Source organism: Aquarana catesbeiana, linkage group LG01, assembly GCF_042186555.1.
Source record: "Aquarana catesbeiana isolate 2022-GZ linkage group LG01, ASM4218655v1, whole genome shotgun sequence".
NCBI classification, from domain to species: domain Eukaryota; kingdom Metazoa; phylum Chordata; class Amphibia; order Anura; family Ranidae; genus Aquarana; species Aquarana catesbeiana.
This window is the reverse complement of record NC_133324.1, coordinates 540,129,541-540,141,963: the sequence shown is the minus strand read 5'-3', so window position 1 is coordinate 540,141,963 and position 12,423 is coordinate 540,129,541. Positions and strand designations below refer to the sequence as shown.

Here is a 12,423-nt window from a genome sequence, read left to right as displayed (position 1 = left end):
TGCACAGCTATTTCTGATTCTGTTAAATAGTTTGATCTAACCTACAATCCATCACCTGTTTGCTAAAAGGAGGCTTTTGATTAGGGTAATATTAAATAATTTTAACCACTTGCTTACTGGGCACTTAAACCCCCTTCCTGCCCAGGCCAATTTTCAATTTTCAGCGCTGTCACTCTGACAATTGCACAGTCATTTTTTTTCTCGCACAGAGCTTTCTTTTGGTGGTATTTAATTGCTGCTGGGTTTTTTATTTTTTGCTAAATAAAACAAAAAAAGACCGAAAATTTTGAAAAAAACAAAGTTTCATACTTTATTAAATTTTGAAAACAGGTAATTTTTCTCCTTCATTGCTGTGCGCTGATGGGCACTGATGGGCGGCGCTGATGGGCACTGATAGGCGGCGCTGATGGGTGGCACTCATAAGCGGCACTGGTGTGCACTGGTAGGTGACAGTGGCACTGATAGGCAACACTGATCTGTGGCACTGATTATGAGACACTGATGGGCATTGATTGGCAGCACTGGTGGGCATTGATGGGTGGCACTGTGGGCATTGATGGTCACCCCCTCTCCCCCCCCCATCTTCTGGGGAAGGCTCTGATTCAGACTTGGGTCCCGCTGTGGCAGGCGGCCTCTGTTCTGACGCTTCAGAGGTTGCGGACCAGGACCCTTTGGACAGTGAGGAGGAAGCCTCCGCGTCCGTTTCAGCACAGGAAAAAGCGCTCGTAGGAGCGCTTATCACGGCGGTGCGTGATACTTTAAAGTTAGAGACGGCGGGGGCATCTGCAGAGGTGTTGGTCCCTTTTGGGTCCCACAAGCCGGTCCGCACCGCTAAGATGTTTCCCTACCTAACTTATTTTGATAAGTTTATTTACGAGGAGTGGGAACGCCCGCAGTGGACCTTTTCAGTCCCGAGGCGAATGGCGGTGCGTTACCCCTTTGAGGAGAGTTTCCTGAAAAAACGGACATCTCCTCCGGTCGTTGACCCCCCGGTATCTAGGTTCAGTAAGGTGACCACGATTCCGGTGGAAGGGTCCCCTTCTTTCAAGGACCCTGCCGACAGAAGGGCCGAGGCGGTTGCCACGTTTACAGTAGTGGGGTCAGCGCTTCGGCCTGTGTTAACCACGGCTCTGGTGTCACAAATGCTGACTAAATGGGCTAAGTTGTTGCACCGCGAGTTGGGAAAGGAACAGGTTTCCCCAGTCTGTGTGGAACTGGCAGACCAGTTGGTGCACGGCCTTAAGTATGTCTGTGATGCAGCCCTGGATACGTCCCCTTTGCTTTCTAGAGCCTCGGTATCAGCGGTAGTGCTGCGTCGCCTGATTTGGCTCAAGTGTTGGTCTGTGGACCAGACATCTAAGAAAGCGCTGGCGGATTTGCCCTTTCAAGGTGAGAGGCTGTTTGGCACCCCGCTGGATGACATTATTAAGAATGTTACTGGGAAAAGAGTACTTTGCTCCCACAGTCCAGAAAGGGTAAGGAGCCACGCCGTAGGCAGGGGCCCTCTTTTTCCGCTCAGAAGCTGCTTTTTTGTCCACCCGTGTCGGCGGGTAAGCAGTCCCAGTCCAACAAGGGGCCCGCTGAGGGACAAAAAGCGTTCCTGGTATCGCAAGCCGAACAAGCCTGCGAACAAATCAGCTTCCGCATGAAGGTTCGCCCCCCCGCCCGACTTTCGGGTGGGGGGGTCGCCTTCGGGCGTTTGCAGACCGGTGGACTTCTCTTTTTTCCAACCAGTGGGTCTGCGAGCTGGTTTTGTCAGGCTACAAGATAGTTTCTTTCTTGTCCGCCAGACAGGTTTTTACCCTCCAACCTTCAACTTCTTCCGGCTCGTCGGGAGGCCCTGTTTGGGGCAGTACAGGACTTACTAATGCGTGGGGTGATAGTGCCTGTACCGACGTCGGAAAGGTTTCAGGGATTCTACTCCAATCTGTTTGTAATCCCAAAGAAGGAAGGGGTCCGTCCGGTCCTGGATCTCAAGGCCCTCAATTGTTTTGTGAAGGTTCGAAGGTTCAGGATGGAATCCTGAACCTACGGATGGCCGTCTTTTGGCTATAGCTCGGGCGGCAAGTAATTAATAATCTGTATATTCATCTACTGTATTTATCTATGTGAGTTTTTCAACTCTTGTTTAAAAAAAAAAAAAAAAAAGCACATTTACACATAAGGTAATTGGCCACAGCAGTGACCTATCCCCTATCTCCTCTTTCCCTCTATATGCTCCATCCAAGGTTTCAATTGGGCACACCAACAAAAACTTCTGCTGTGCACTCTTTAGCAAACCCATATTGACCTTTTGTCGTGCATTAACAGAGTTTGTATATGTAATAGTACAGATGTGCTAAAACCATCAGATTAAAAACTTCTACACTATAAATGTATAAAATTGACTCAAAGCCATTATGGTTTCACTTTGGAAGTCATCTAGTGTAATTCATTTGCATTTGCTCTTGTAAAGCTATAGAAATACGTCCTGGGGATAAATCTCTTGTTTGTGTACTATACAGCAGTTCATGGAATTGACCCTTTTAGTTAGTAAAAAGAACACAAGCTAAGATTGGTTTAAATTGAATGGCATGCAAGACATATTGTAATATAGCTTTTTTTTTTTTTTTTTTTTTTTTTTGTCTTTCAGCTTGTGAGTGAAAAAGTTGGAGGAGCGGAAGGGACCAAGCTAGATGATGATTTTAAAGACATGGAAAAGGTACTATGTAACTATATATTTATATGTAACTAATATGCTGATCTTGTTGGAACTAGCATCTGGTAAGCTATCCCAAAGCCGGCAATAGTCGGAGGGAATTTCTTTCCTGCAGCCACAGGCTGTGTTGACAGGGGAATCCCTTCCGCTGAGCCATTGTATTCTCCTGGCGGGGGAAGCTGTCCCCGCCAGGAGAACACGGTGTTTATTGCTAGTGGCTATACTAGCCACTCACTTATTGCATGTACAATATGACAGGCTGGTTGTACCCAAGGTGATTAATCAACTTGGGTACATTCAGCCTGCCCATACATGGTTCGAATTTCAGCCGGTTCTTGCTGAACCGATCCAGATTTGAACGGTCTATGGCCGACCTTAAAGTGATTGTAAAGTCTCCATTTTTTTTTTTTTTTTTTTAATTACACATAACAAACATGTTATACTTACTGGCCCTGTGCAGTGGATGTGCACAGAGCAGCCTGGATCCTCCTCTTCTCGGGTCCCTCTTCAGCTCTTTTGACCCCTCCCTCCTGTTGGGTGCCCCCACAGCAAGCCAGCATGCTATGGAGGCACCCGAGCTGAGTAACAGCTCCCTGTGTCCATTCAGACATGGCGCTGCGGCCCGCCCCGCCCCGCCCCCTTTCAATTGGCAAGAGCCAATGGTGCCGCGCTGCTGTCTCAGCCAATGAGGAGGGGAGTACCGGATTCCTACAACTTTGCTGGTGCTAGAGGGAGGGACCTCAGGTAAGTATTAGATGGGCTGAGGGGGGCTGCTGCACACAGAAGGCTTTTTATTTTAATGCATAGATTGCATTAAGATAAAAAAAAAACCTTCTGACTTTACAATCCCTTTAAATGTCCTGCACCCCTAGAAAATATGTTTTCTTGATTTTTGGTTTGTTTACAAATTCAAACGAATGGGTTTCCTTAATTCAACACAAGGTGCTGCTGTAGACCAGGCTGGTATGACTACATCCAGAGTGTTTTGAATTTTTCCTTGTCAAAAGAAGTTTATTGAGTATACAATGTTATAAAGATACATAAAGTAAGTTTACAAGGCTCTATAAAGTAAGCTCATTGTTTTACAGTAGGGTTTATATAGGTAAATATCAAGAAATTTCAAATATTAAACATTGGGTTCACGTAAACCTAAATTAAAGATATATATCATTTCCTTAGTTACTTTTGTAGGTATTTAAATGATTTATACCTACTATACATATTGTTTACAAGTAGAGTGTATATAGGTCAAATAAATTCTGATAATGAGCTTTAATCGTAAGGTGGAGAAAAGGAAAGAGAAAGAAGAAAAAGGGTTGAAAGGTAGAGGTATGGTCCACAAGGTTGTCCCGCTCGTCAGTTTATTATTCTTTTTAGTTCTCTTTGAAGCCTTAGAATGGGTGTCTCTGTAAGTCATTTAATCTGTTACCATGGCAACAGGACAGAGTCATTGAAGTTTGACAGGAACTGTTGTTTTATCCAAGGATGCCAAAGTTTTTCAAATTTTGGAATTTGATTTTGATCGATGGCTACCATCTTAGCATGGGACATTGTATTATTCATTCTGTGAATTGTTTCTGCTAGTACCAATGTAGGAGATTTCCATGCCTTGGCCACTGTTTGTTTTGCAGCCGTTATTAGTTGGATCATAAGTTTGAATTGAGAGAGTGTTAACCATTCCAGTTTTAGATTAAGTAAAGTTAAATATGGATCTGGTTGTATTATTTTTTTAAATATTTTAGATGCAATCACGAAGACTTCCTTCCAGAAGGTTTGGATTACTGGGCACGTCCACCATATGTGTAAATATGTGCCTATTTCTGGGCATCCTCGAAAACAAAGAGCTGAGGTATTAGGTGAATATTTTGCCACTCTAGCGGGTACAAGGTACCAGCGAGTTAGGACTTTATAATTTGTCTCCAGTGCTAAGATGTTGGGTGAAGATGACTTAGATGTGAGCCATATGTTAGACCAGTCCGTGTCTTCTAAAGTTCGTCCCAGGTCCTCCTCCCACCTCTGAACGTAAGAGGGTCTATTAAGATTTGCTACTCCATATAATTGATTATAAAGTGATGAAATTGTACCTTTAGCAAATGGATCTTTTGTACAGATTGATTCAAAAATGGATAATTGGGATAATGGTGTATCCCCCTTTAGGAATGGTGTATAGAAATTTTTGATTTGGAGATATCTAAATATCTCAGAGTTTGGTAGATCATATTTTTCTCTAAGCGATGGGAATGAAAGGAATGATTTAGATGCTATGAAGTCATTTAGTGTCTGAATGCCTGATGTTGTCCAAGCTTTAAAAGAATTTGGGTAGATCCATGCCGGATAAAAGGCCGGATTTCTGATAAAAGAAAGGAGAGGATTGTGTGGAGATTGTAACTGATATTTGGTTTTTAGTTTATCCCAGAGAGATAAGAAGTGTTTAGTTATGGGATTATGAATTTTAAAGCGGTCTTTAGGATCAAGCCATAATAAGTTTGATATTAATAGAGGGTCATTTTCTGAAGCCTCTATAAATACCCATAATGGGATTTCCTGTTTTGCATGGTATTTGGACAGACTGGCCAAATGTGCTGCTCTGTAGTAGTTAGTAAAATTAGGGTATCCCAGGCCTCCTTTATTTTTGGGAAGATGTAGTGTGTGTATAGGTATACGTGGTTTAGAAGAGCCCCATATAAACGAAGTTGCTCTTTTTTGTACTATTCTCAAAAAATAGGAAGGAATTGGAATAGGGAGGACTCTGAATAGATAAAGCAATTTGGGTAGAATAGTCATTTTGATTGCATTAATCTTCCCTATCCAGGATAAAGGAAGTTGCGACCATTGTTTTATTAGATTTGTGATCTGTCTTAATACAGGAGGATAATTGGTTGAGAATAAGTCAGAATGAGATGCTGTTAAATGAATTCCAAGATATGGGATTGATTTTTCTGCCCATGTGAATGGGAGTGCAGCCCTAGCCGGGATCAATTCCATGTTTGTGAGTGAAATATTAAGCACTAGGCATTTCTTAGGATTAATCATAAGGCCGGATAGGGCTGCAAATCCATCAAGAGCTGGTATTAAGTTAGGACCAGAGACCTGTGGTGATGATACAAAAAGTAATATATCGTCTGCAAATATACATAATTTGTGTGTAATACCTCCTACTTCAATGCCAGTTATAGTTTGGTTTGTTCTGATGTATTGGGCCATGGGTTCGAGTATAAGGGCAAATAATAAGGGAGATAATGGGCAACCCTGTCGGGTACCTCTTTCGATATTAAAGGCTTCAGATTTGTATCCAGCATATTTTATATAGGCCTTGGGTTTATTATATAATGCTTTGATCCATGTTAAAAAGTGGGGTCCAAAACCCCATTTTTGTAATGAATATTGCATATATTGCCAGGATACTGTGTCAAATGCCCTCTTAATATCGAGAAATAGAAAACATAAAGGGATTTTCCGTTTTTTAGCAATATGTGCCAATAACACTGCCCTGCGTATATTATCGCCTGCCTGTCTATTTGGCATGAAGCCTACTTGATCTCTATGTATTAATTTTCCTATAATGCTATTGAGGCGTTTTGCTATTATTTTTGCTAATAATTTAATATCGAGGTTTAACAGAGAGATAGGCCGATAATTCACACAGGAAGTATCATCAGAAAGGGGTTTTGGGATCATACAAACAATTGCCATCAGTGTTTCTTGCCGAAAAGAATGTCCATCTAGAAGTTTGTTAAAAGTTTCAGTGAGAATGGGAGAGAGTATTTCTGAGAATGTTTTATAGTATAAAGCCGAGTAGCCGTCTGGGCCTGGTCTTTTGTTAAGTTTTAGGTCTTTTATGGCGTTAGCAACTTCATCTATAGTTATAGGCTCATCCAAACTGCTTTTTTGATTCTGAGATAACTCAGGTAAGGTTATTTTTGAGAAGAAGGATTCAGCCTCTGTAGGATTAAATTCATTGTTTGTCTTGTATAAAGTTGCGAGATGTGAGTGAAATTTATGGACTATTTTAACTGGATTACAAGTGTAAACATTTTTTGATAATTTCAAACGTATTGGTTTGAAAGATTTGTTAGTTGAATTTAATGCCCGAGCCAAATATGTACCTGGTTTGTTTTGTAGAAATTGTGTTTGGAGCGTTTGAGGGATTTATCAACTGACTCAGTGAGAAATAGATCGTATTCCAATCTAGATTTTTCCAGATGAGATTTTGTACTCTGAGTTGGATTATCTTGAAATGATATGTAGGCTGCATTAAAACTGAGTTCTAGTTTTTTTGCTAGATTTTTGCGTTCCCGTTTAAATAGTGCCATTTGTCTTTGTATTGTACCACGCAAGACAGGCTTATGAGCTTCCCACAGTGTTATTGGGGAGATGTCTGTTGTATTATTAATTGATATGTATTCCTTTAAAGCTTGTTCAATGGCCATCTGATGTAGTGGGTGTTTGAGCATTATGTCCGGTAAGTACCACGTTAGGTCATGCGCTTTTGGTATGGCTGAGGCTATAGTAGTGTATACTGCATTATGGTCAGACCACGGAATCGGAATTATATCTGATGCAATAATTTCTGGTATCATTCCTATTGTTAGAAAAATATGATCTATTCTGGTGAAGGTTTGATGAGGGTGCGAGAAATAAGTGAATTTCTTTTTCATTGGGTTACTTTCTCTCCACGAATCTACCAGATTGTATTTGGAAAGAAGTTGAGAAAAAGGTAATCTAGAGGTTATTTTGGATGGTGTAAAAGGTGATTTATCTAGAAATGGGAGGAGGACCTGGTTCGAATCCCCACACATTATCACTGTTCCTATTTTGTGTGTATTAATCACTTGTAATATATGTGAGAGGAATGGTGTAGGTTGTTTGTTAGGAGCGTAGTAGGAAATCACCGTGATTGCTGTATCCATTATATAACCCATGAGTATCAGGTATCTACCTTCTGGGTCTTTAATTTCTGATGATAAGGTGAATGGTGTGGATCGGTGAAATGCAATTAGAGTTCCCCTTTGCTTGGTACAGGCAGACGCCGTGTAAATTTGTTGATAAAAAGGAGAAATATATTTTGGAGTAGAATCTTTGGTGAAGTGTGTTTCTTGGAGGCATACTATGTGAGCCTTCTTGTTATGGAAAGTACGGAAGGCTTTGGTCCTTTTTTGAGGGACATTTATTCCCTGAACATTCAGGGAAAGTATATTCAGTGGTGCCATGGCAATAGATCAAATAGTTTTGACTTACTTTTTGTTATGCAGAGCTGACTGCGCAGATCAACCTGTGTGGACTGAAGAGATGAATAGATAGAAAAGAAACTAGTGAATTCTGGAGTAAAGAGTAAACAAAAAACATATGAGATTAGATGATACATTGTATAAATTATTTTTTGCAAGTAATCACAATTTACCCATGAAAGAGAATAAATATCTCTCTCAGGGGAATAAGTGCCTTCGTCACACTCCCACATAATATGGTTGGGAGAATGAGGAGGGCTAATGGGGGTACACGGATCTTCCGCTTACAGGAGAGAAGTGCTATGTCAAAAGACATCAAAATGATGTTTCATTAATTGGAGTGCAGAATATAGTTTTTGTTGAAATTATTTATTCCAGGGTGGTTGTATATGGTTAGTCTTGCCCTAGGCTAAATAATTCAGTTAGAAAGGTACTGTTAATAACTTTGGTATTGATGAAGATAGGTTGAATTATTTTGGGATTTTAACCCTTTTAGAGTAAACGATTACATATTTTATTCATATGTAACTGTTTAGATATGTTAACTCATAAAATTGAGGTTGTATTGCTTCAGATTAGAATAAACAAAAACATAATTCTAGGAATTAGTTAGGTAATAATATATTTGTTTAAGAAAAGAAAGAAAAAGCTTCCATTACTTCTGGATTATTGAACGTATTTGTCCTAAAAAGTAATAAATCTATTGTTATTACCTGATAATATATAACTGAACATGAATTTCCTTATTTCACTTATATATTCTAAGGCTATATGAATCAGAAGTAATAAGAAATATAACTGGAATGTAACATGATCCCACACAGTGTGTGACTATCAGAATGCAGTTACATTCAGTTATAAATATAGGTTTTTTATAGAGAACCATCTCTTAGTATAATAAATGAAGAGATATCAGGAATTAGGATGTCAGTCCATTGAATCTTCTTGGTCCATGGATGATGTGGCATAACGGCCTCTTTTGTGAGAATGATGATTCCCATTTTGTTCTGAAATTTTCTGGGTGCTGCCTGAAGGTGAAGATGATGCAATTCTTCTGCGTGTGGGAGTGTTGCTGCTTGTGGGTTCTGTCAGATTTAATTTTAAAAGGGTTTGTTGTAGTTCATCTGCTGATCTGCTTCTGTAAATTGTACCTTGGTAGTTAAATCTGACTGAAAAGGGGAAGCCCCATTGATACATAATGTTGTGGCGTTGCAGTTCCATTAGTTGGGGTTTCATGAATCGTCTTTTAGTAATAGTAAGTTGGGATAGGTCAGCAAAAATTTGATAATTGTGTCCTTGAAAATTAAGTTCCTTTTTTTCTCTTGCAGCAATTAGTATTTGTTCTTTCGTTCTGTAATAATGAAATTTTGTGATTATATCACGTGGGGGTCCATCTTTCTTTTTGGCTGTGAGGGCTCTGTGTACTCTGTCCAGTTCTAAACGTTCAACAGGGATATCTGGCTTTAGTTCTTGTAATAGAGCAGTAATAGTAGATTGCAGGTCTGTCACAGTTTCAGGTATTCCCCTTATGCGCAAGTTTGAACGTCTGGCTCTATTTTCGTAATCTTCGAGCTTAGTTTGAAGTATTAAATTCTCTTTTTTTAATTGTTCCAATTCTGTTATATTTTCTTGGGTTGTAATTTCAATTTCATCCATTTTTATTTCTAAGGCTGCGGTGCGGTTTCCCAGCTCTCTTATTTCTTTGGTTAGGCTTTTTGTTATTTGGTCTGAGGTTTGTTTTAAAGCCTTATGAAGCATCTTTTCAAATTGTAATAATATTACTGGGGATACTGAGGAGGCTTGTGGAGAAGTTTGTGAGAGGATTTGTTCTGTATCTGACTCAAATGGAGAGTCTTGCTGTGACATTTTCTGTCTGTGAGAGCGCCCTGATGCTGTATCTTGTGAGGTGACTGGAGCTGCTTCAGCTGCAGTGAGTGCCTGTGAGCTCTTTGTGAGGTGATTTTTATTTCTGCCACGGTTTCCTCCCAGTACCATATTTCCTGCCCAAACTTTCACAGTTTGTTCCCTGGGGCAAAAAGGTTCAAATGGATACCTTTTGAGCCTGCAGGCTCCGCTTTGTCCTTCTCTTCTCTCCTCAGCGGTGTGGAGCTCTAACAATGCATGTCTGCTCTGCTAGGCTCCGCCTCCTGCCCCCCCCCGTGTTTTGAATTTTTAATCTTTTAAAGCACATTCTATAGTGTGGAAGAAACTTTGTTTGATTAAAACATCTCCCTTGAAATATCTGCTTGAAGTAATCTTTTTGGTGAACCACTTTGTGTCTGTTTACTTTTGCCATGTTTACTTTTAGGGGATACTTTTGCTCTTCAATGTTACAGAGGTGACTAAACACTTGTTTTACACTTCTATTACTGCTTTTAAAGTACTTTAATTATTTTAATTTGTATAATCTGAGCACAGGGGATATCCACGGTAGCTACAGGTAAGCCTTATTATAGGCTTACCTGTAGTGCAAAGTGATTTGTAAGGGTTTACAACCACTTTAAAGTATGGGTATAATCTTAGCTCTTGGAGGACTGGGCACAGATCAAAAGTGGCATACCCCCTTTTTGTGACTATTAACCTTGCACAAGCAAAGAAGCTCTATTTAGATATATGCCCTGAGGTGGTAGTACACCTCTTTCCAGCTCCGCTGGACATAGGCCTAGAACTGAAGCTTCTTTCATTGATTATCTGCTGGCGTTTTTATACTGGACCACTAAATCCTGGATATTCACCCCTGCAGTGTCCACACCTGAATTCACCTTCTGGGTTCACAGTTGGCACTGAAGATTTGCCTAAGCTGTGTATAAGTCTGTTTACTGAGCATTGTTCTTCTGGTGAGGCCCTGATCCGGATGAGCGAGACCTCTCCACCGCGTGATACAGTAGTTCTGGGTTATTATATGTGGAGCTTAGAACTTGCCTCCCTCATCTTTTTGGGTTCCACACGTCCTGGCATCACGATTACTGCTCCAGGGGACATACTATATTGCCAAAAGTATTGGGACACCAGCCTTTACACGCACATGAACTTTAATGGCATCCTAGTCCATAGGGTTCAATATTGCGTTGGCCCACCCTTTTGCAGCTATAACAGCTTCAACTCTTCTGGGAAGGCTGTCCACAAGGTTTAGGAGTGATTCTATGGGAATGTTTGACCATTCTTTCATAAGCGCATTTGTAAGGTCAGGCACTGATATTGGACGGGAAGGCCTGGCTCGCAGTCTCCGCTCTAAATCATTCCAAAGGTGTTCTATTGGGTTGAGGTCAGGACTCTGTGCTGGCCAGTCAAGTTCCTCCATCCCAAGTATTGGACCACCCCTTTGATGGAGGGGGGATTATGGTGTGGGGTTGTTTTTCAGGGGTTGGGCTTGGCCCCCTAGTTCCAGTGAAGGGAACTCCCTAAGGCATCAACATACCAAGACATTTTGCACAATTTCATGCTCCCAACTTTGTAAGAACAGTTTGAGGATGGCCCCTTCCTGTTCCAACATGACTGCACACCAGTGCACAATGCATGGTCCATTAAGACATGGATGAGCGAGTTTGGGATGGAGGAACTTGACTGGGCTGCACAAGGAGTCCTGACTTCAACCCGATGGAACACCTTTGTGGTGAATTACAGCGGAGACTGCGAGCCAGGCCTTCTCATCCAACATTAGTGCTTGACCTCACAAATGCACTTCTGGAAGAATGGTCAAACATTCCCATAGACCCACTCCTAAACCTTGTGGACAGCCTTCCCAGAAGAGTTGAAGCTTTTATAGCTGCAAAGACTGGGATGCCATTAAAGTTCATGTGCGTGTAGGCAGGCGTCCCAATACTTTTGGCAATATAGTGTAGCAGCCCTCCATAAGTACACACAGCCTGGTGGCCTAGGACTCTTCCAAAGGTAATTGTCTGGTCCCTATACCATCTGGTTACTACCCCTTTCTTGCATTAGTCCCTGGTGTTGAGTAGTGTTTTCGTTGTAAGCAGTATTGCAGTCCTTTAAGGGACATTAATATATAGAGAGAAACTCTGCGCTCAGGACAGGAACAATATTATAACAATATTATAGCAGGTTGCAGCCTCCCCTAATCAGTCCCTGGAATGGGACTGAAGAAAGTAATAGTGTGCAGGTGTGGGGTTGGTGGAGCTACCTACTTGCTAACTTATAAGGATGAATATAGTGGCAATGTGCATGCCAGTGGTGAATGCGTGTATGGAAGGGTTAGTTACCCCAATAATGCAGGCTCCATGCATCCATACCAATGTGCAAAAAAAAAAAAAAAAAAGTGCAATACACAGATAAAAATAAATATTAAGTGAATCCCAATGAACCTCACATATATGTGTGCATAAGAATAACCTTGAGAGATAAACCTCATGGGATCCATGTACCATGAAAAAAACCTTAATGTCCAAAAGATAAAAAATATATATACATTATGTGCAAAAATGTATAAAACCCAAAATCAGCAAAATCCAGTGACACATAAGTGTAGTCATAAACCGT

At 40.9% G+C, this 12,423-nt stretch overlaps 1 protein-coding gene across 4 annotated transcripts in view; it reads left to right on the top strand.

Annotated features, from left to right (window-relative positions):
• The window catches only part of SH3GL1 (SH3 domain containing GRB2 like 1, endophilin A2), a 275,973-nt gene that overhangs the window by 39,491 nt on the left and 224,059 nt on the right, over window positions 1–12,423 (top strand). For all 4 annotated transcript variants that reach the window (XM_073594971.1, XM_073594953.1, XM_073594961.1 and 1 more), the window contains exon 2: window positions 2,633–2,701. In XM_073594971.1, coding sequence (XP_073451072.1) covers window positions 2,633–2,701 — 69 coding nt within the window. The remainder of the gene's footprint in view (window positions 1–2,632; window positions 2,702–12,423) is intronic.